This window comes from Schistocerca nitens, chromosome 4 (assembly GCF_023898315.1).
Source record: "Schistocerca nitens isolate TAMUIC-IGC-003100 chromosome 4, iqSchNite1.1, whole genome shotgun sequence".
NCBI classification, from domain to species: Eukaryota; Metazoa; Arthropoda; class Insecta; order Orthoptera; family Acrididae; genus Schistocerca; species Schistocerca nitens.
Window position 1 is genome coordinate 533824922 of NC_064617.1, and position 25272 is coordinate 533850193.

At 42.5% G+C, this 25272-nt stretch overlaps 1 protein-coding gene across 1 annotated transcript in view; it reads right to left on the bottom strand.

The window, feature by feature from the left end:
* The window catches only part of LOC126252419 (gamma-aminobutyric acid receptor alpha-like), a 222332-nt gene that overhangs the window by 79660 nt on the left and 117400 nt on the right, over window positions 1-25272 (bottom strand). Inside the window, exons 3-4 of the mRNA XM_049953309.1 lie at window positions 12315-12382; window positions 9374-9594 (exon numbers count right to left, since the gene is read on the bottom strand). Of these exons, the coding sequence (XP_049809266.1) occupies window positions 9374-9594; window positions 12315-12382 (289 nt within the window). The remainder of the gene's footprint in view (window positions 1-9373; window positions 9595-12314; window positions 12383-25272) is intronic.

Here is a 25272-nt window from a genome sequence, read left to right on the forward strand (position 1 = left end):
TTTGCTCGTTCCTTCAACTGTCTCGTGTTGCGGTGCCAGCTACATTTGGTGCTACAGTCACACTGAACTCGCGCCACGTGATGTCCAACTGTCTGTGCACGACTGGAAGGCCTCAGATAATATGCTCCCGTACTGTCGTTCATGTAACAAACGCGAGATGCTCAAGAAGCTGCAGTTGCAGTCGCTGTAAGAGGTATTTGAGCCTTGGTCTCGCTCTAGAACTTTTACCCCTCCCCCCGCCTCGCCACCCACATACACTTCCCTCCATTACCAAACTGATGCCCCAAAATGTGTCGTATCAATCGATCCCTTCTTGTAGTCAGCTTGTGCTATAAATTTGTTTTTTCCTCATTTCGATTCAGTACCTCTCTTTTGTTACTCGATTTATCCATTTAATCTTCAGCACACTTCCGTAGCCCATTATTTCAGGTCTGTTCTCAATTGTCTGAACTGCTTATCGTCCATCTTTTGCTTCAGTACAAGGCTACATTCCACACAAATATCTTCGTAAAAGACTTCGTAACACTTAAATTTATATTCGATATTAACAAATTTCTCTTTTTCACATATATGTTTTTTGCTATTGCTAGTCTGCATTTTACACCCTCTCTACTTCGGCCATAATCAGTAACTTCACACGTCAAATACCAGAACTCATCTATTAGTTTTAGCGTGAATTCCCTAGTCTAATTCTCTCAACATCGCTTGATTCCATTCGACTAATTCCATTACACTTGTTTTATTTTAATCGGTTTCACCTTTTAAACTCTTTTCAGGACACAATCTATTTCGTTCAACTGATCTTCCAACGCAGGCCGCTGTGGTCGAGCGGTTCTAGCGCTTCAGTCCAGAACCGCGCTGCTGCTACATCGCAGGTTCGAATCCTGCCTCGGGCATGGATGTGTGTGTTGTCCTTAGGTTAGTTAGATTTAAGTAGTTCTAAGTCTAGGGGACTGATGACCTCAGATGTTAAGTCCTATAGTGCTTAGAGCCATTTGAACCACTTTTGATCTTCCAGCACGTCAACTGTCTCAGACGCAGTTACAAAGTCATTCGTAAATCACCAAGTTTTCTATTCTTCTCGCTGAATTTTTATTCCCTTTCCAAATTTCTCCTTGGTGTCATTTACTGCTCGCTCTATGTACAGACTGAATAGGCTGCAACCCTTTCTCTCTCCGTTCTTAACTACTGCTTCCCCTAGACGTCTGCAACTCTTACATTTACAGTCTGGTTTCTGTAGAATTTGTAAATAACCTTTCGCTCCCAGTATTTTATCCTTGGTACCTTCAGGATTTTAAAGAATGTATTCTATTCAACATTGTGTAGCCCTTTTTCTAAATTTACGAATGGTACAAACGTAGATCTGCCTTTTTTTTTTAGCCCATATGCTAAGATAAGTCGTACGGTCAATATTGCTTTGCATGTTCCTTCATATCTCCGGAACACTTTACCCAAAGTCTGCTTCTACCAGTTTTACAGTTCTTCTGTAAATAATTCGTATCAGCATTTTGCATTGATTGTTTCGTAATATTCACAGCTGTCAGTAACAACCTTCTTGAAATTGCAATTGTTATGCTCTTTTAGAAGTCTGAGCGTGCATCGCTTGTCTTAAGTGTCTTGTACGCCAAATACAATAGGTTTGTCATACTTGCTATTTTACTGTACAGTATATGATAGTTCATGGTATACAATAGAATAGCCATGCATGACGATCCACAGCTACTCATTAAATATTACGAAATTTGACTCGCAAGTTGCGAATCTAAATTCAGCTGCACTATTTACCGGTCCGAGACTCGAACCCAGATTTCTTGCTTAACATGAGAGATGGCTCTAACAATTTTGGCTATCTGAGCACTCCTCCAGGACCAACCAAAACTTCCATATATCAAAACTATTTGTAATGTCTGTGTTTAAAGGTGAACTACGCAATGTCCTTCAGATACGCATGCATGTCTCAATGAACATACACTGCTGCGATCTACAGCTGTATGAAGTACAAGAACTGCTTTCACAACCGCGAATACAGTGAGACTCCAGCTGTAGAATTTATTGGCGACATATGAAAACTTGTGCCAGATTGTAACTCGAATTCGGATTTCTCACTTTACGCGAGCAGTCACCTCAGTCACTTTGGCTATTCGAGCTCGCCTCCAGGACCAACCATAACTTCCACGTCACACTTGCCCACACCTTCTAATGCTCGCACAGACACACTGTGTGATTCCTACCGGAGAGGGACAGTTAATGTGATCGTCTTTATAATCAGTCGAGACATGTAATACTATATTTTCCATGTGATCTTCATTTGAACCGGTCGAAGGTCTTTCTCTGGTGGGTATCACATAGTAGTGTGTGCAGGCATTAATAGATGTGGGCAAATGTGACATATGGATATTTGGGTCGGTCCTGGAGGCGTGCTCGGATAGTCGAAGTTGTGAAGACGACCGCCTGCGTTAAGCGGGAAATCTGGGTTGGAGCCTGTTCGGCAGTTTGCGAATCAAATTTCGTAATATTTAGGTTTCTTATTGTTGGCTCTCCCAAATATCTTTATGATACTGAAGGAATGCGTTCTACACCAGGAGCATTGTTTCGACTTAGGTCTTTCAGTGATCTGTCAAATTCTTCTCGTAGTATCATATCTTCCCTCTTATCTCCATTTGCTTCCTCTTCCATTTCTACAATATTGTCTTCAAGTTTGTTTACCTTGTACAGCTCTTCTACATATTCCCTTCAACTTTGGCTTCTTTGCTTACTCTGGGCTTGTCATCTGAATACATTATATTCAAAGAACTGACTTTTTCTCTTCAATTTTGTATATTCATACATGCTTGTAGACCCTTTCATTTTTGCGTTGGTTATTCCAATTTCACCATTTTGCAATTTCTGTGAATATCATCTTTTAGAGGCCGATATTCCCTTTTTCCTGCTTCACTGACAGCATTTTTGATTTCTCGACTTTCGGCAATTACATTCAATATGTGTGTTTCATCCATGGATTTATAATGGCCTTATCCTTTTATCTATTTGGTCCTCATCTGTGTACACTAAATCACCTATTAGAGCTACTTATGTGTTTTGTGTTGTGCTCCTTTTACTTTTTTCTGTCAATCGTTGCCTAATCGTTTCATTGATACTTTTAATACCATCATGCTCCTTTAAACTCACTCAGGCCTTATCTTAATTTCCTACCTTCCTGCAAATTCTTCAGCTCTGTTCTGAAGTTCATGTCGAATAAATTCTGCCCCTGCAAATGTTTTGTAATTTAAAATTTCTTAATCTGTCTTACCATTATATAGTCTACTGGTGTTTCCAGACCTCTTCCTCGTATACACTACCTGATCGAAAGTATCCAGACATCCGTACGTAATGTGAAAGTGACCACTAGGTGTACGAGAGGTAGACCCGCTAGTATTAAAGGGGGTAGCGAGTATTGTGTTGTCATCAGAGAAGCAGTAATAACAGAATGGTTTGGTTAGGACCCGGGTTCGATTCCCGGCGGGGTCAGGGATTTTCTCTGCCTCGTGATGACTGGGTGTTGTGTGATGTCCTTAGGTTAGTTAGGTTTAAGTAGTTCTAAGTTCTAGGGGACTGATGACCATAGATGTTAAGTCCTATAGTGCTCAGAGCCATTTGACCCATTTTTTTTTTTTTTTTTTTTTTTTTTTTTTTGGTTTGGTTAGGAGAGCTAAGTGACTTCGAACATGGATTAGCCATTCGATGGCACCTGAGTAACAAATCCATCGGAGTCATTTCGACGCTCTCAGAATTGCCCGAGTTGACTGCTGGTGATGTGATTGTGGGGTTGAAACGCAGATGAAGAACAGAAGCTAAACAAAGAGCAGGTAGACCTCATGAACTTATGAACAGGGACCGTCGATCGTTCCAGAAGATGGTTGTAAAAACTGCATGAAATCAGCGAAAGGAATCACTCAGCCCAGCTAGTACATTGACGGTGCGTCGGAAGTGAAAAAAAGGGATGTAATAGACGAGCGGCTCCTCCTTAGCGATACATTTCTGTAGGCAATGTTAAGCGACGCTTTAGGTGGTGTAAAGCGCGATGCCACAGGACAGTGGATGGCTGGAAACAAGTGCTCTGGAGCGATGAATAACGTTGTACAATGTAGCAACCCGATGGAAGGGACTGGATTTGGCGAATGCTTGTAGAACGTTACCTGCTATCATGTGTGGTTTCAAGAGTGAAGTGCGGAGGAGGCGATGTTACGGTATGGGGATCCTATTCGTGGTTAGATTGAACACCCTCATTTAGGTTAAGGCTCTGGCTCTGAGCACTATGGGACTCAACTGCTATGGTCATAAGTCCCCTAGAACTTAGAACTAGTTAAACCTAACTAACCTAAGGACAGCACACAACACCCAGCCATCACGAGGCAGAGAAAATCCCTGACCCCGCCGGGAATCGAACCCGGGAACCCGGGCGTGGGAAGCGAGAACGCCACCGCACGACCACGAGATGCGGGCATTTAGGTTAAGAAAGCGCTAAATGCGAAAGGATATGATCGCGCTGTATAGCATTATGTACTGCGTACTGTAAAGCAACAGTTCGGGTACGAGGATTTTATTAGTATGACAGTGCAAAAAGTCATAAAGCAGAAACTGCAGGGCAATGGTTTGTGGAAAGTAACATTTCTGAAATGGACTGGCATGCCCATGGTTCTGACTTGTACCCAAAGGAACAATTTTGGGGTGAGACAGAACGTCGATTTCGCTCTGGAGTCCAGGTCCTACATCATTATCTTCTCTGATTTTGGCCCTTGGGGAACTATGGGCTGCCATTCCCCCCACGAACAAGCAGACACCTGTTTGAAAGTGTCCCCAGACGAGTTCAAGCCGTCATAAAGACTAAGGGTAGAGACGCCCCATAGTAATGTCCACTAACACGTATCTGGGTACTTTTGATCAGATAGTTTACTCTGTAATGTGACAATGTTTTTTAAAGAATTTTTGAATATGTAAGACCCGAATAATTGTAAATATCGAAATATTGTCGTGGTCCATAGACCATGGTCAAGGAAGTAGGTAAAATATCCCTGGGTATGTAATGTATCAGAGAGAATATAATCTGGGACGCAGCGGTAACTGTTAAGGGAAACACCATTGAGTTGCTTAGCTAGCAAGACGCGCGGCGAGTGAGGGAGGAGCGCGAAACAAAATAAAGGGAGAAAGATTAGGGTTTTAACATCCTGCCGAGGACGAATGCCATTAAAGATTATGCTTACAATGGGGAACGATAGGGAAAGAAATTGTGTCCTTTTCAAAGTACTCGTTCCAGCACTTGCTGTAAACGGTTTAGGGAAATCACGGTGAACTGTACACTGAAAGGCTGGATGTGGAGTTGAACTACCGTCCTCCCGAGTGCGAGTTCAGTGTGTTACAACTGCGCCACCTTGCTCGGTAAACAGAGACGAGTCCGGAAAAAGCAAACCTACCACACCGACACATTAACGCATTGCCACGGATGCTGCGAGGAAAAATGAGTAGATCAGAATATGCACTTAACAGGGTACCCATCCAGTTGTCTTAAGGGAAATGGCATTTTTAATCTTGCACCCGACTAGTTAAGCCAGTTGGAACTACGTATGAACAATTCGTTCCGTGGAGGTAATGGGCCAAGATACCATGGTTCTCATAAATGAAATCTCGTGTGGCTAGGGCCTCCCGTCGTGTAGACCAGTCGCCTGGTGCAAGTCTTTTGAGTTGACGCCACTTCGGCGAGTTGCGCGTCGAGGTTCTCACAAAAGGGCTGCACCACATGCAGATTGTAGGATTGTTCGACTGGATCTGACGAGCAAATGGATGAAAATACACTCCTGGAAATTGAAATAAGAACACCGTGAATTCATTGTCCCAGGAAGGGGAAACTTTATTGACACATTCCTGGGGTCAGATACATCACATGATCACACTGACAGAACCACAGGCACATAGACACAGGCAACAGAGCATGCACAATGTCGGCACTAGTACAGCGTATATCCACCTTTCGCAGAAATGCAGGCTGCTATTCTCCCATGGAGACGATCGTAGAGATGCTGGATGTAGTCCTGTGGAACGGCTTGCCATGCCATTTCCACCTGGCGCCTCAGTTGGACCAGCGTTCGTGCTGGACGCGCAGACCGCGTGAGACGACGCTTCATCCAGTCCCAAACATGCTCAAAGGGGGACAGATCCGGAGATCTTGCTGGCCAGGGTAGTTGACTTACACCTTCTAGAGCACGTTGGGTGGCACGGGATACATGCGGACGTGCATTGTCCTGTTGGAACAGCAAGTTCCCTTGCCGGTCTAGGAATGGTAGAACGATGGGTTCGATGACGGTTTGGATGTACCGTGCACTATTCAGTGTCCCCTCGACGATCACCAGTGGTGTACGGCCAGTGTAGGAGATCGCTCCCCACACCATGATGCCGGGTGTTGGCCCTGTGTGCCTCGGTCGTATGCAGTCCTGATTGTGGCGCTCACCTGCACGGCGCCAAACACGCATACGACCATCATTGGCACCAAGGCAGAAGCGACTCTCATCGCTGAAGACGACACGTCTCCATTCGTCCCTCCATTCACGCCTGTCGCGACACCACTGGAGGCGGGCTGCACGATGTTGGGGCGTGAGCGGCAGACGGCCTAACGGTGTGCGGGACCGTAGCCCAGCTTCATGGAGACGGTTGCGAATGTTCCTCGCCGATACCCCAGGAGCAACAGTGTCCCTAATTTGCTGGGAAGTGGCGGTGCGGTCCCCTACGGCACTGCGTAGGATCCTACGGTCTTGGCGTGCATCCGTGCGTCGCTGCGGTCCGGTCCCAGGTCGACGGGCACGTGCACCTTCCGCCGACCACTGGCGACAACATCGATGTACTGTGGAGACCTCACGCCCCACGTGTTGAGCAATTCGGCGGTACGTCCACCCGGCGTCCCGCATGCCCACTATACGCCCTCGCTCAAAGTCCGTCAACTGCACATACGGTTCACGTCCACGCTGTCGCGGCATGCTACCAGTGTTAAAGACCGCGATGGAGCTCCGTATGCCACGGCAAACTGGCTGACACTGACGGCGGCGGTGCACAAATGCTGCGCAGCTAGCGCCATTCGACGGCCAACACCGCGGTTCCTGGTGTGTCCGCAATGCCGTGCGTGTGATCATTGCTTGTACAGCCCTCTCGCAGTGTCCGGAGCAAGTATGGTGGGTCTGACACACCGGTGTCAATGTGTTCTTTTTTCCATTTCCAGGAGTGTAGTTGAAACTGGCGTTCACGTTAGACCCCCAGTGTCACCGCGATCAGCCAGGAACAGATTAGTGGAACTCAGGTAGAGACCTCGAGTTACCATGCATCGTTTAACACTGACACCACACACCACAGACGGCAGAGATTCACACAGTGCAGAGCCAGAGTCAACTAGGAGAGTGAGTGACATTCTGCGGAGTTTAGCAACGGGTCCCAATTCCGTCACGACCTGGCGAAAGCTCACAGAAAGCAGCGACTCTCGAGCCCCATAGCTCACCAACTTCTGGAAGATTTGTGTGGAATGCTATTGGATAGTACGAAAGGACTGATTTGGTAATTGTTGAATGATCACCAGAATGTAGCAAGGAAGATAAATTGTGTTGTATTCCCTTCGTGACCAAATAGCATATTTCGGCAGAACAATGCAAGACCTCGCAATGTAGTTCACACCACAAACGCCTTGTGGAATGTACAGATCCTTGACTGGCCTGCCCAGAACCCTAATTTATCATGCTTAGAGCATGTCCGGTATGCGATGGGAAGACAAATACCTTCATACAAGCCTCTAGCCAGAAATCTTCATAGAGCATGCGTTTTAAGCATGGTAAGAAATTTCTCGAAATTACATTCCGAAATTGTTTGTTTCTGTGTCACAACGAATACAAGAGCGTATGAGTGAACAATGAATTCACACGTCATGCTAATGCTGACGTTGGACATCATTTTCGAATAGAATGTAAGTCAGGGTATTAGGGGTATAAATACAGATATTTCTGTTGATATATCTAACAACACTACATCAGTATTTACTTCATCTGAGAGTAATAATTATAGCTCTTAGAAGTAGTAGGTTTTTAGGGTGGCTGGTACCTCCAAAAATGTGTTCCGCAAGCAAGCTATTAATGTTTATTTTCCTGTGGTCAACAGGTCAAGTATTGAAATGTGGATGCATTGACGCAAAAAAAGATAATACACACTCACAAGCATAGTCTCTTCCACAGTGCAATTATGACTGTGCAGAAAACATCAGATAGTAAATTATGTGCTGAATCTACAGGAAGACTCACTGTACCTATACACCTAACACCCTGTATATAAACAGAACGTATATATATATACTCTCTGCTCAGTCGTACGCATCCGAATGAGTAGCCTCTGAAAGACATGCCAGTACTACCGGAGCTAGGAGGTTATAACTCTAACATGGCTGATTCTCATATAGCAAGCAGTATGTGTATCATATTTGGTAGAAGTCGATCCAGGTTTAGAGGTTTAGGAGGAGATGCTGGAGATCTCCTCCCAAACCTGGATCGACTTCTACCAAATATGATACACATACTGCTTGCTATATGAGAATCAGCACTGTTAGAGTTATAACCTCCTAGCTCCGGTAGTACTGGCATGTCTTTCAGAGGCTACTCATTCGGATGCTTACGACTGAGCAGAGAGAAAGAGAGAGCAGATGGACTGTGAGAGAGAGGGGAGGAAGAGGTAGACAGAGGAAGTACGAGATGATCAGAGAGAGGGGACAGGAAGAGTTTGGCAAGTAGGGGGCAAGGAGATGTGCAATATTATGGTCCAACACGTAGAGATACGAAGCTGTGGGGAAAAGGTATTTGATAAATATCGGAATGGTGATTCATAGTCAAATACTTTCCATTTTCGTCAGTGTACATTACACGCCTTTAGTAACTATCTTCTGGTGACAAAGTTGATTCACACATCAGACACACCATGGCAGCGCAGAGCTGTAGTATTTACCACTCTTAAAATAAGATGGTAACGAAGCAAAGACTTTTTACTTTCACAAGTCGGCCTACTGGCTTAAGGGAGTGACTTTTAGAAACCACATAACAAATTAATCAGTCCAATGTCGTAGAGAGAAACTTTATTCACCAGTTTTTCAGAATTTGGAAGCGCTATCTGATGATAAGGCAGTTAAGTGAAGGATGTTTGCAAAGTAGACAGTTTCTGGTGTGGCTGACGATGAGAAGCAGTCCAGGCCTGCTTCATTGTGTGACAGCATACACAAATTGTTATTATTATTATTTTATTGTTACTGAAGACATGCTGAGCTCATTTCCTAGCACGGGCTGGAGGCACTTGCCTCGCTGGGACAGAAAGCAGTGCTCACCTCATTGAGTAGAGGATGTCCCCGTCCTGCGAGATGCGCAGCAGCTTGTTGGGCACGGTGATGGTGTGGACGTACGAGTTCTGGCCGTTGTAGAAGTAGGTGTCGGGCCGCCAGATGCGCTCCAGCATCTTGATGCTCAGACTCAGACTCTTGATGGGGCCCAGGAAACTGAGCCGTGAGTCGCGCCAGTATTGTCGGAAGTAGCAGTCCATAGAGTAGTCCTGCAAAACAGTCACCCAGAGCAAAGTACACCGCATTTTCCTGTCACTTCATTTGTTTTTTTTTCAATTCCAGCTGTTTTCTGGTAAAAATATGGAATACCTGTATTTACCAGACTCAAAAGAAATCAGTTCTCTTATATACGTATTTTCCCCGTTGTTTCACGGCTTCTGTTTTCCACAGTCGCAGTTATACAAGTGCTGTAGGTTAAATACCGTGTTTTATGACTGCAATGAAGTGTGATTAAGACCAAACGCGTTTTATTTTATTTTAAAGCAGCGATCACCAACAATATAATTTTTCTCATAATTTTGGTTTGCTAGGATCATGAACAGTTCTTATGTTTTAACTTACTACTATAAACAGTATTAATTATTATCGTTACTCACTTTTTTTTGTTTCTTTCGCCATTGTTTCTGTTCTTCCACGCATAAGTGGTAGATTTTACCACGTACAGTCTTCACTAACACTAATTATATTCATATTTTTGCGTTGTGAAGAACCAATGCAATTTCAACATTTTGTTCACTTTGTTTTGACGTGCGGAATGCGTTTTTTTCTTGTTTAGTATTGGTAGTAGTAAGAGTGTCTGCTATTGATCTGACTGTGTGTCAGTCTTTACATTTGGTGTTTGTGAGTCTTTGGGTGTGTGTGTGTGTGTGTGTGTGTGTGTACAGATATTGATTAACATAACTCATGCTATTTGGAACAGGTCCCTACCCCATAACGTAAAATTTTGTCTTTAGCGTTAAAATATTAACAACAGAATAAAAGATTCTACTGAGAATGGCTGTCAGGACTTCACATCATCCTTTGTTCAACATATGTGAGATATTACAAAACAGGCTTTAGTAAAATACAAGATTATAATTAGTTTTTGCAGTTTTAATAATTTCAAATTAAATGCACAATTCTTATTTAGAGTATATCTTGAAACTTATAGTAATATTACGAAAGGTTTAGGCTGTGATTCTGAAACTGTATTACTAGTTGCAATAAGTGTCTCTTTGTTTGATGTGCTGTTTCCGTGGTTTTATCAGCCTCTTACTGTGCAATTGATTTTTCAACTGCAAATTAATGTTTGAAACTGTAACGTTATAATATTAATGAGTCATGATAGTACACGTTATGGCAAGGACGTGGTTTCGTTAATGGATTTCATTACTGTTCAAAATTATATACCATTGCTGCCTCAGTGAAGTGACGCATTTCATTTTCGAACTTTTTCTAGGTATTGTCATTTGAAGTGAGTTGTTAAAATTGTAATGAAAATTTTGAAACTACCACAATTTGCGTGAGTGGAGATTTGTTAACAGACATAATCATTCTATGCTAGCACTCTTCTACAGGATGGGCGAAATAAAACAGGCTTGGAAAATATTTCATGCACCTGAAGATACGTAACCCAACTTGCGTCATCTGCGCCCATATTATGTGAGTTGGGATGCCTATCTTAAGGTGCGTGAAATATTTTCCAAACCTGTTTTATGCTGCCTATTTTCTATATTCACAACAATACCGTGTTTTAAATTCATTTCAAGACCATGACATTAGAGGGAAGCGTACTGCTACATATTTATATCAGTCTCTACCACATGAAATCCGATAACTTCTCCAAAATTTAGGTAACTCTTCCACCACCGAAACTGTTGCAACATCGTTGAAATCAGTAGGTGTAATTGTAATGAAACGTGATTTGTCTTACGATATTATTCCTCACGAATGGACTGTTTAAGAACCATATTCAATAAGGAGAATCACAAGTTCCCCTTAGAGAACATACCACCTCGCTGACAAATATACCATCTGTTAACTGTTTCATTTCTCATTTTTATACTAAAATATATATTATCCTCGGGCTGAAGACTTTTCTAATTACATGTGATGGACACTGTGGTGTAACGGGCGATCAAGAAGTTACCCTTCCGAGGGCTTTGCTGCAGCGTATACGCAACATAGCACTACCCCGACGCCGGTATATAAGCACCGACATGTAGTAAAGGAATTAGTTTGGCATTTGTATCTTTCCGATGTGTGTGCGGTCAATTCGGAAACGGGAACTATGGCGACGTTATTACCACATGCCTCCAAACAGGACCAGTGTGCCGTTATTCTAATTTTGGCTGTCGAAGGACAGCCACTGGTAGACTTCCATCGGAGAACGAAGAATTACGGCGTGCAATTAAAGAGAAGCGTCCGGGAAAACTGCGACAAGGGGTGCTGCTGCTTCATGATAATGCTCATCCGCAAATCGCAAATGTAGTTACGCAGAAGTTACACCAACTCAAGTGGGAGATACCCGAGCATCCGACCTGATCTCTCCCCATGCGATCATCACGCATTCCGTCCCTCAAAAAAAGTCTTCAAGCGTCCACGATTCCTGTTGGACGAGGATATGCAGCAAGCAGTTACGGACGTATTCACGCAGCAGGACAGGGTGCTTTACCAAACCTGCCGCGTCGGTGGGATGGTTGCCTCAATGCTCACAGTGATTTCGCCTTATCCGCGTACCGATTATGGACTGTACGGCCTTATAAAGGATGATTTTTGATCGTCCCTTATATGATACATGTCTTGTGGTTCAATTGCCAGTTTCGTTCTCATTCTAGAAGTATGTCCTCGTATCTCGACCATATAGCATCGTGAAACGTGTGTGGGCAGTGCTGCAGCAAAAGAAAGATATACTAAAATAGTCTACTAAGTAGATGCCACTGAGTCTTACCATATCCAGCTCCGATATTGGTCCCATGCTTCGAATCAGCATGTTAGTCCTCACAATGGTTGGATGATCTGTAACACGCACAGGGACAATTAGAATGTTATATAACGGAACTTAAACTAAATAAAGAACAGACACTGAGGCCTAGCCAAGCAATGTGTAAGTGAAGGAATGTTCTGATTGCTCTTCTGTATGTACTGGATCAAACACGTAGTTTATACGGCTTTCAATTCATATGTTGTAATGATGAATCGTTTATATTTGCTTATCAAATTTTTGGGTTTCTCAAGGCTGAGTGAGAGATGGCAGTTAGATCAGAGCATTGCATAAGTTCTGATGTAATTTTGAGTTTTGGCTGCTTACTTCATTCGTCTCTTTGTTTCTCTCTGGACTCAAGGTTATTCAAGGATCCCAGCAAAACATTTTCGATCGCTGTGTTCTTCCGCTTGGATTCGCACACTTGCAGCTTCTCATCTAATTTGAAGCAATACGCAAATGAACTCTAATTAGGTGCCATGCTGACTTAAGTTTCATTCTGTGGGCTTATCCACAGCGATAGTAAATCACCTGTGGATTTAGACATCGCGATAAGCAGTGAAGTGTCACGCTCCGCGACGCAGGAAAACAATGTCCAGGATATAACAAATTTATTGGACAAAAAATGTCTGCTTCGGTGGTACGGAAATAAAGGGCAAAATTACAGTTACGGGAGTAACACAATAGATACAAATCAACTGTGGATCACAATAAGGTCAGACTGATAATAAGCGCCGAGGACGCTGATCGGAGATTAAGTTCACATAAAAAACACTGGCGGAATGTTCCGCTGGGAACTAAACACCGCCTGGAGCCAAGTCGGGAGTGAGTACTTGCTGAAAGCTAAGTTCGGCAATGACCACTGGCTGATTGTTAAATTCGTGGCCTGTAAGCCTGAGTCGGAAGATGAAGATTGTTTTGGTTTAGATTCAATAAGAGCACTTAGAGTCTAAGGCGGAATGCCGGGAAGTCCGATTCAGAATAACTTAACTAATGATGAAGACTCTGTGCTGCTGCAGAAGCTAAAGCCTGGAAGAAGAAACGATGATTATTTCTGAAACGGCTTTGTCCCAACGATGGGCTTCGAGAACAATCCTGTTCGATGGGGCAAGTAGCGCCAGTTGCCCGGAGCAGAAGAGGCCCTCGAAAACTGACTGATTCGTGCTGTTCTGTCTCCGGCTTATGCAGCTGCCTGCAGCGGAATGCTGTTGAAACTACACTCCTGGAAATGGAAAAAAGAACACATTGACACCGGTGTGTCAGACCCACCATACTTGCTCCGGACACTGCGAGAGGGCTGTACAAGCAATGATCACACGCACGGCACAGCGGACACACCAGGAACCGCGGTGTTGGCCGTCGAATGGCGCTAGCTGCGCAGCATTTGTGCACCGCCGCCGTCAGTGTCAGCCAGTTTGCCGTGGCATACGGAGCTCCATCGCAGTCTTTAACACTGGTAGCATGCCGCGACAGCGTGGACGTGAACCGTATGTGCAGTTGACGGACTTTGAGCGAGGGCGTATAGTGGGCATGCGGGAGGCCGGGTGGACGTACCGCCGAATTGCTCAACACGTGGGGCGTGAGGTCTCCACAGTACATCGATGTTGTCGCCAGTGGTCGGCGGAAGGTGCACGTGCCCGTCGACCTGGGACCGGACCGCAGCGACGCACGGATGCACGCCAAGACCGTAGGATCCTACGCAGTGCCGTAGGGGACCGCACCGCCACTTCCCAGCAAATTAGGGACACTGTTGCTCCTGGGGTATCGGCGAGGACCATTCGCAACCGTCTCCATGAAGCTGGGCTACGGTCCCGCACACCGTTAGGCCGTCTGCCGCTCACGCCCCAACATCGTGCAGCCCGCCTCCAGTGGTGTCGCGACAGGCGTGAATGGAGGGACGAATGGAGACGTGTCGTCTTCAGCGATGAGAGTCGCTTCTGCCTTGGTGCCAATGATGGTCGTATGCGTGTTTGGCGCCGTGCAGGTGAGCGCCACAATCAGGACTGCATACGACCGAGGCACACAGGGCCAACACCCGGCATCATGGTGTGGGGAGCGATCTCCTACACTGGCCGTACACCACTGGTGATCGTCGAGGGGACACTGAATAGTGCACGGTACATCCAAACCGTCATCGAACCCATCGTTCTACCATTCCTAGACCGGCAAGGGAACTTGCTGTTCCAACAGGACAATGCACGTCCGCATGTATCCCGTGCCACCCAACGTGCTCTAGAAGGTGTAAGTCAACTACCCTGGCCAGATCTCTGGATCTGTCCCCCATTGAGCATGTTTGGGACTGGATGAAGCGTAGTCTCACGCGGTCTGCACGTCCAGCACGAACGCTGGTCCAACTGAGGCGCCAGGTGGAAATGGCATGGCAAGCCGTTCCACAGGACTACATCCAGCATCTCTACGATCGTCTCCATGGGAGAATAGCAGCCTGCATTTCTGCGAAAGGTGGATATACACTGTACTAGTGCCGACATTGTGCATGCTCTGTTGCCTGTGTCTATGTACCTGTGGTTTTGTCAGTGTGATCATGTGATGTATCTGACCCCAGGAATGTGTCAATAAAGTTTCCCCTTCCTGGGACAATGAATTCACGGTGTTCTTATTTCAATTTCCAGGAGTGTATTTCCCTGTCGAGTGGCCGGTCTCGATGGCTTCGTGTCGTACTAGCGTTGTGCAACGAGCAAGGGCAGTGGTAGCTGCCCGCATGATAGAGATGTCCGAAAGGTTGCAGATGCGGTAGGCGAGAGCCTCCGAAATGGCAAACAGTGATCTGGATTAGCCATTTTTTTACGTCGATCGGAGGACACACCGCCAGAAAAGTGGCCGCGATTGACCCACAAGATCCAAAACCTTATAGTCAGGTAATATCGAGAGTTCGACTGCCACTGCTCGTAGCTGATATGCTGATTCTGGCTCAGCTCATACCCGATACGTTGATTTTATCTCAAAGGACCTTTATAATGGAAACTGAACTGTAGCCATCATTGTGCGTTAGCAGGGTGGCTACTGAAACTAGAAAAAAATTCCCTGAGAATTCCAAGTATGGTGAGGAAGATTAGAAGCTCTTGATAAATTAATGGTGAGGGCAGGGGGCATATGCAGAAATAACGACTTTTCCTTCCTCTCAGCTGAGATATATTAGCCATAAGCTGCATTTCAATCGTAGTTTTCAAACACCGATAATTTATGTGGAATAATATTCATATAAGTAACTCACTTTGAAATATTAAGTATTTTAAAGATCATGATTTACGAAAGTTAATAAGATTAAATTTCTGTACTAGCTTAAAAACTCATACATCCTTGAGAGTTTAGGAAATTCCTGGAATTCCGTGAGATTTCTCTGATTTTTCTACGTAAAATACAATTCCATGAGAATTGGTTTTCCAGAAGAATTACCACCTTAGTTGACAATATGGCTAATGCACATTTTCTTTAATAGAACTGTCTGAAACAAATCTGTCCTCCGTATATGAACTGTTTAACAATTTTTCTATGAACTTTATGTCTCCTTTTTTAATACTGTTTGTTATTTAATGAATGTGCTGTACATGAACTATATCAGTTTCATTAGGGCAATAAAGTTATTAAATGTTTTGGACTATTTTATTCCGCAGTTTATGAACATTGCTCCTTCCTGTTGATCGGCATTTATTTGTTTAGTCCGGCTACGCTGAAAGTAATTAATATAGTTATGAAAGTTGGTTACTAAATCCCATATTTTTCATAAAGACATAAATTCCTTGGATGGCAGGCTTTACTGTGCCAGACGAGACTGAAGCCGTGGAAACTTTTTGTCCCTCTCTTCCGCTAAGATCCAGGGAAGGTGGAGTAGATCGGGTGGAAAACTTTCCCCTGCCGACACAGCTGCAACAAGCAAACTCTTCCACAGGCGATGAATGAACTTTATTACTGCAAGCCTCAGGTCTCAAATTCTGAAATCTGAGAGCATTTAGTTATGTATCTGTAGGAACCTCTACTATACCGGCAGGTATAATGCAACGATGTTCGATTCTATAGTATCGGTTTCGAAAACTGGCAGTAGAAGTACTTTTTCAGATTTTGCCTTTCATCAGGAGACGAACTATTCCTCAGCCGAACAAGTCGCTGATATCGCTGGCTGCCTTGATGCTTTCCGAGAAAAACGAGTTACCGGACTGCATATCCGCACTGCCGCTCTGTCGATACTCATCGACAACAGAAACACTGGCGCACCTAACAGTCGCCGGCACTGTGCAGTTTCACTAGAGCTAGCTAGCATGGAGATGCAAGGCGCCTAGTGGAAGTTATTGTTCTTGCTCATTACCTATACGAAAAGTAAAGTAGGTAATACGTGAAATGTATTCGCAGTTGTGAATATGGACAACCAACAGCTGTGTAATGGAATGACGACAATGAAAAATTTTGCCTGACCGGGACTCTATCCCAGAATTCCAGATTTATGCCAGCGGTCGTCTTTCATTTTGTTCGTGATTTTTCGTTCTATTTGTTCAGGGCAGACGCCCCATGACGCTTGTTCAAGTTCATCGTCGTTCCATTAACCCAATTTTTTTTTTATAAGGGAGGGCGGCTAACCCTCTGGCCGAACACGCTGAGCTACCGTTCCGGCACCGCTTTGGCTATCTGAGCACGATTCAAAGCCAGACCCAAACTTCCATATGCTTGAATGTCTGAAGGAATACTTCATTTTTAACAACACAGGCACTGCAATATCGTAAATTGAGATACACCAGGAAGTTTGAATAAGTTCACTATGAAGTATACGTCGTAACAGTCATACTAGATATGTCTAGTATGCTCAGTAGATATGCCTACGGATAGAACGCAACACGCAGGAACAAGTATTAAAAATGTGTGCATGCGACTGTGCTTGAAGAAACGTCTTCGTCTGTTGTGGGCAGACACAGTGAGTGTAAAGACTCGCATCATATTGGAATGGAGCAACGCATAAGCATAGAATCACGCTGCAAACTACTAACTGTTGTAAGTATTGTAAGTAATAAAGGCGGCGAGCGGGAAATGTGCTGATAACTGGCACCAACACTTTGTAGGGAGAACTGCTGTGCCACTCTCGGCTCAACAGTCAACAAGCATGATGACAGACAACACTGAACAATCGCAGCAGACGCTGGTGTTGCATCTGAGGTTGTTGTTAGAACATTTGCAACTAACGGGAACGGTATTAATACCATTATTCACAAGTTTTAAGACAACTGGAACAGCTGTTCCAATTTGCGCTGTATGAATTGAGTAAGAAGCGTCAGAATACGTGGTTGGATACTGTTGGAGATCCATCTTTTCATCAAATGTATTATTTCAGAAAGACTGTAAAATATGCAGCCATTGTTATGTTAGGCGTAATGATTAACGGCAATCAACAACATACGTCAGAGCACGCACGAGTCTGCTTTTCCCACCTTCACACACGAATGGAACGCAATAAAGAGATTATGACATTCTTTCTTGAGGTCCAAGGAATTAAAGGTGTTGCGAAAAACTTGTTTTAATTATCTGGAACAGAAAGAACACAGGAAATGGTTCTGTAATTTTGATAGGCGAAACTCACAAATGGTGTCTCAGAGGATTCTGGTTTGGTTCCACTCTAATAACTGGTATATGTGAATTATCTTCCACTCAACATTCAAGCAGAGTTGGTATTTTGGCAGGTGGCAGGTATGTTTTAATCAGTCTTGTTAGAGAAGCAGTAGAAAAAAATTGATAATAACTTCTTTGAAAGATTTAATATGTTGTTTTCTCTAAATGTACTCTCTCTTACTTTTGAAAAGACACAATGTATTCATTTCTGTACAACAAGCAGTATAACAACAGTAATGTAGGACGCTAACCAGAGTCAGTGAATAACGTGCAATGCTCCAAGTTTTTGGCGTACATAGTCATGAACATTTGAACTGGAAAAAAATTATTGAGAACTAAGTTAAATAAATTTTGCTCTTCGCATAATTCATAGTTGTGTAAACAAACAAATCAAGATGTTAACAAACGAATAATATAGTAAAAAAATATTTACATTTACTTTGCTACGAAATTCTGTGTAATACGAATATGCGTCTGGGTGGCTATTCATTTCTCATATTTTCCATTAGAAATGAAAACAAAAAGTGAAGTGTGTTTGCAGTGTAATATCAAAGAAATTCGTTTCCATGTATTTCTGAAAATACTTTAGAAATTATGAAACATTCACACAAAGAAATGTCCATAATGTACAAATTTACAAGTACAGTATCCAAATTTTTTGTAAAAGTCTCTATGGCAAAGCCTCTTCATAGTTATTTTCGCCCACAGCCGTTTTCTCTTGGCAGTTGAAAGCTGTCAAAAGCTCCTCCACGTGTCAGGGACTTCTTTGTGTTGACTCGACTGTAGGAGTGTCTTAGGAGTGAAGAATAAATATATTAAAATTTCAAGCATGATGCGGCACTTTTTCATGCATCTCAATATCTACGACGTCAAATCTCTTGAACTATGTGTCGTACAGTGATATACTTGCGTAGGTACATGCAGCCGCATATGTGGATACTGTCTGCGAAATATGTTACGAATAGAGTTGGTAGCAAAGAAGTAATATGCCGGCCGCGGTGGCCGTGCGGTTCTGGCGCTGCAGTCCGCAGCCGCGCTGCTGCTACGGCCGCAGGTTCGAATCCTGCCTCGGGCATGGGTGTGTGTGATGTCCTTAGGTTAGTTAGGTTTAAGTAGTTGTAAGTTCTAGGGGACTTATGACCTAAGATGTTGAGTCCCATAGTGCTCAGAGCCATTTGAACCATTTTTTGAGAAGTAATAAATTTAATCGTCATGCTCTATGCGGCAGTTTTTCACGCATCTCAGTTTTTATAACGTCATATCTCCTGAACTATATCAGATAGGCGGTTCTTACCCCCACAGCCATTGTTGCCTGACTGTAAGGGAAGTTGCTGCCCGGTGATGAGCGGCCAGCGATGATACAGAAGTGACGGCAGTGAGTTAGCTATGGACACCCTGGAACATGCGACGCTTACTCCATGGGATAGCATTATGAAGTTAAGAGATTTTCTTCGGGTTACGTCTAGTTAAAGGAAAAGTCCAAAATTTATCAAATTACATCTGATGTAGGACGAGATTCTACTCATGTTATTAAAGGACACTAAACCTGTGAACTGTGAAAGCTGTGAAAACATGTATCCCAATATATTTATCAAGGTATGTTCAGTGATTTCCTTTATAATTATTGAGTTCTATTTCACATACCAGGAACTTTATCGATATAAGATGCAGAGGAGCGCGAGGGCTGACGGGTTGTCGAATCCTGCAACACGGTCCTTGCGATTCACGTAAGCCTTTAAAAAACAGAATTGTATGTTAATGTACAACACAGCCGGGAGTACCAATCATCCTACACGCTGAGCTTCGCCATAACACGTTAGACGAACTCCCTGATTCTTAAATCAGACTCAGCGTTTCACGGCAGAGAGTCATTCGCCGGTAAAAAGATTTCAGCAACGTTTTTCAGGTTTCTTTGGCAGATATATTACGCAGTGCTGGTGTTTGGTGGATAACAAGAGATAACGACAGTCACATTTGTCAGATCTCTCAGACAGAGATTCAACACCAGGTGGACGATGAAGACATTGAATTTCTTTCAGCAAAAGGAGAAATCTAGTGACATTATTAATTCAATTTCATCTGCTTCGCGTCTGATAGTCTAAAAACGTAAATTCCAATTAGACCAGCAACCTTTACAGACATTCAATTACTTTCTTAGCTTGCCAGCAAGCATTCAGTTATATAGATATTGTTTAAATATTCTGGTTAGATAAAGCGTAATATTTCCATTTTTATAATACGTGTGGATTGTAACCAACACCTACAACAATAATTCAGGTATACATGCCGACGTCGCAATCGGAAGATGAAGAGACAGAGTAAGTAATTCAGTAGGTAAAGGTAGATGAAAATCTAATAGTCACGGGGGACTTGAAAGCGGTTGTAGGGGGAGAAGTAGAAGACAGGGTTGCAGGAGAATATTGGCTTGATAGTAGGAATGAAAGAGGAGAAAGAGTAATTGACTTCTGCAATGTATTTTAGCCAGTAATAGAGAACACTCTGTTAAAGAATCACAAGAGGGGAAGTACACATCGAAAAGGCCAGGCGATGCTGGTAGATTTAAGTTAGATTACATCACGGTCAGGCATGGACTCTGAAATAAGATCCTGAATTGTAAGGCGTACCCAGGAGCAAATACAGACTCACATTACAATTAAGTAGTGATGAACAGTAGGCTCAAGTTTAAGAGACTAGTCAGGAAGAATCAGAGAGCAAAGAAGTGGATACGGAAATATTAAGGAATGAAGACATACGCTTGAAGTTCTGTGAGGCTATACATACTGCGATAATGAATAGCTCAGAAGGCAGTTCAGTTGAACAGGAGCGGACATCTCTAACAAAGGCAATCACAGAAGTTGTAGAGAAAAACGTAGGTACAAGAAAGGTAACTGCGAAGAAACAATGGGTAATAGAGAAAATAGTTCAGCTGATCGATGAAAGAAGTAAGCGCAAAAATTTTCAGGGAAATTCACGAATACAGAAATACACGTCACTTAGCAACGAAATAGATGGGAAGTGCAGGGAAGCTAAAGCGAAATGGCTAGATGAAAAATGTGAAGAAATGGAAAAAGGAATGATTGTTGGTTGGATTGACTCAGCATACAGAAAATTCAAAACAAACTTCTGTGAAATTAAAAGTAAGGCCGGTAATATTAAGAGTGCAATGGGAATTCCACTGTGGAATTCAGAGGAGAGAGCGAATTGATGGAAAGAGTACACTGAGGGCCTCTATGAGGGGGATGATTTGTCTATAGTTCAATTCTTTTATCTTGGCGGCTCGCGCATGCCCGCCCAGACGCGGGAGATTGCTGCGTTGCCAGTTGCACACGACGCACGCGCCAAGAGAAGCAGCGCCAAAGTATAGCATAGTTCGCAAGCTTACGTTTAGGGAGGAGCGCGCAGTTCATGAAGTAAAGCCACCACGGCCGCATTAACCCGTTCGCTGCTACAAAGACGTGCTCCCTGCATTCCGCGTTGTGCGCGATTTTGTCACTGCACTGCTCGCCTGTGCAGACACATGGTGTTCCGACTGCTTTGACACTCTTATCATTCGATTCCACAAAAACTATTTGGCCCAAAAATTAGATTTTTACACATCTTCTTGACTGATACCTTCCCCCCATAAATGACTTAATTTTGTTTCGATGTTAAACGCAGTTATTATGCAGGATTAAATATAGTAAACCATTGCACGAAATTTGGAAGAGTTTGCAGAGGTAAAAGTCCATAGAATATACTTTCCGTATGGTCGATTTTAGTTGGCACAATGTTGAGAATGAAATGTGGACAAGATACCTAAATTTCATATAAAATTTACTGTATAATAATATCTCATTTAATTTAAGTACCACATAGGTGTCGTATGTAATATTGAGAAATATTCCGTCTTTCGCGACTGTAACAAAAGTTTTATTTACACTGGGCACTTTTGGCTTTAAAATAAAGCACTTCAATCAATCAAAAGAAAGTAGACAAAATACATTAAACAAAACTGTGGACTTACAAAAACATTAGGACTTGAATATACCGTCTATCAGTGAAGTGCTCTAAGGTATGACAAATATAATTTTTGTGTGTGGCACACACAAAAATCATTTATTTGCTAAAACACTGATCAGCCAACACGGACGTTGAATATTGTGTTACCGCAGCACAAAACTACGAAAGGTGACTTGGCAATGAAGGAGACAAAATACTGTCCACTGAAGATGCTTCAAAAGAGAGAAACGTGTCTGGTCTAAATAAGTCGCTTATTACAGTTGCAGAAGAGGAATATATTTCAGTACCATTGGTAAAACTGCGACTGTGGAACAAAAACAAGAAAGAGAACATGAGTACCATTGTGTATGTGCCATACCTTTCATTGATTGAAATGCTTTAAAATAAAGCCAAACGCGTTCGGTGTAAATAAAACTTTTATTACAGCCGCGAAAGACTGAATATTTTTCAGTATTACATACCACACCTATGTGGTACTTAAATGAAATGAGATATTGTTATACAGTAAATTTTATATGAAATTTAGGTATCTTGTCCACATTTCATTGTCAACATTGTGGCGCTATGGACTTCTACTTCTGCAAACTCTTCAAAATTTCGTGCAATGGTTTACTACATTTAATGCTGCAAAATAACTGCGTTGAACATCGAAACAAAATTAATAACTTATGGGGGGAATGTATCAGTCAAGAAGACGTGTAAAAATCAAATTTTTGGGCCAAATAGTTTTTGTGAAATCGAATGATAAGTGTGTCAAAGCAGTGGGAACACCATGTGTCTGCACAGGCGAGCATTTCAGTGATGACAAAATAGCGCACAGCGCGAAATGCGGGGAGCACGTGTCTGGAGCAGCGAAAGGGTTAATGAAGAGACAAAGCACAAGAAATTTCAAAAAATTGCATTCAAACGAATATAATTCGTGAAGTAAGGCACTTCGATATTGTTTTTAAATAATGAAAATATTTAAGCACCTTACAATGTTTGAACTCACAACCTTTCACATAGACGCCCAACGCCTTCACCATTACGCTAACGCAACTCGTCTCTCTACAGAACGCCATGAGTAGTGTAACAGGACACGCAAAATACTGACAAACACTGTTGGTATGACTATGAATTACTCACGCTTCGTCGAAGTACAATAGGAAATAAACAATTACCACTGTTCTTTATTGCGAAAAAGTGGTTCGTGAGATTGATACAAACACCTTTCCTTGCTATCGCCTGAATTAGGAGTCTTATTGCTTGTTTGGTTTAATTAATTAATAGAATATGAAGCAATTGGTATAAAGAATGCTTTTTCCAAACTTTCTATAAAAGAAAGTCTGCTATCAAGACATTACTTTATTTATGACTGAACGTTTCTAAAACTGAAGACACTCGTCCATGCTCTGCACTGCAGTCGAAATCTGGCAACGTCGTTCTCTGTTAATTGGCTGACTGTGTTTTGTGACGTCAGATGCGCAGAACGAACCTAAATTCGGCCGCCAACATAAATGACGCGCACTTTAATGTGGTAGAAGAAGAAACAGGAGTCGATAGGTAAGAGATAGGAGATCCAGTATTAGAATCAAAATTCAGAGAGCTTTGGATGACTTAAGATGAAATAAGGCAGGAGAGAAAGATAAGAGTCCATCGGAACTTCTAAAATTATTGGACGACAAAACGATTATTCACAGTAGTGTGTAGAATGTATGAGACTGGCGATATTCCATCAGACTTTCGGAAAAACATCATTGACACAATTCACAAGACTGCAAGAGCCGGCAAGTGCGAGAACTGTCGCGCATACAGCATAAAAGCTCATGCATCCAAGTTGCTGACAAGAATAATTTACAGAAGAATGGGAAGGTAGGAAAACTGAAGATCTATTAAACGACGATCAGTCTGGCTTTAGGAAAGGTAAAGGCACCAGAGACGCAGTTCTCACGTTGCGGTTGATAATGGAAACTAAAGAAAAATCAAGACACATTCATAGGATCTGTCGACCTGGAGAAAGAGTTAGACAAAGCCAAATGTTGCAAGATGTTCGAAATCCTGAGAAAAATGGGAGTAAGTTATGGGGAAAGAGGGGTAATATACAATACGTACAAGAACAAATTCGGAACAATAAAAATGGAAGACCAAGAACAAAGTGGCGGATTAAAAATGGTGTAGGAAAAGAAATGCGTAGTAAGGAAAGCACACCAGGAACGCTGGGATAGGTTTATTTCTAATACTGAACATGATAAACAAAGAAAAACAACAAATGGTGTATAAGGTTTTAAAAACCTTAAACACAACAGAAAGAGAGAAGATACAAATAAATAGTATAGAAGAAGAACAGTGGATAAGTCATTACAGCGAATTGTGGTATGATCATACAGCACAAGAAGCTGAAATTGAACAACTAGACGAGAAAGGATTAGATGAAATACAGTCTGACGAATTAACGTCTGCACTAACATAATTAAGAACAGAAAAGCAACAGGAAAAGATGGCATTAATGATGAATTATTAAAATATCGAGGAATGATGCTACTGCGACATCTCTTCAACGAATGTTGGAAAAAGAAGAGTATTCCCAAAGACTGGAAAACAGCTAGAGTGATATAAATTTTTTAAAAAAGGAGATAAAAGCCTATGCAGTAATTACAGAGGAATAAGTTTACTGACTCAGCATACTAGGTGTACGCTAAGATTTTAAATACAAGACTTAAAAACGTAACAGAAGCAGTACTGCATGAGGAACAAATGAGTTTTAGGAAAGGGCGCTCCAAAATACATGCAGTTTTTATTCTACAGCAAATAATAGAAAAACGGTGAGTGTATAATAAAGAAACACACATTGCTTTTACTGACTTTAAAAAAGCTTTTGACAATGTCGATAGACAGAAACTTTGGGAAATAATGACGAATCGCGTATATCCAAAGCATGTAGTAAATGCGATAAAAAGTTTATATCAAGACACAAACATCACTCTAGTTCTCAATGGCGAATCAAGTAATGAGGTACCAACTAACAAAGGGGTACGACAAGGCTGCTGCATCTCTCCAACCTTGTTCAACATCTACATTAATGAAATAATACATACACGGAAATCAGAATTCCAGAAAGGCACCTACTAAACAGGAACATTCTTTTAAATAATTTACTACATGCTGATGATGCAGTGATCCTAGCAGATAAGGAAGATGACCGTCAGAAAGGAATCTACTTGCTAAAACAAATAAATAAGTTCCTAATTCAACACGGAAATTTCAAAAGAAAAACTAAGACAATGGCGTTCATGGAGAAAGAACCAATCAGAACCAAAATAGTGATAGATCAGAAGAT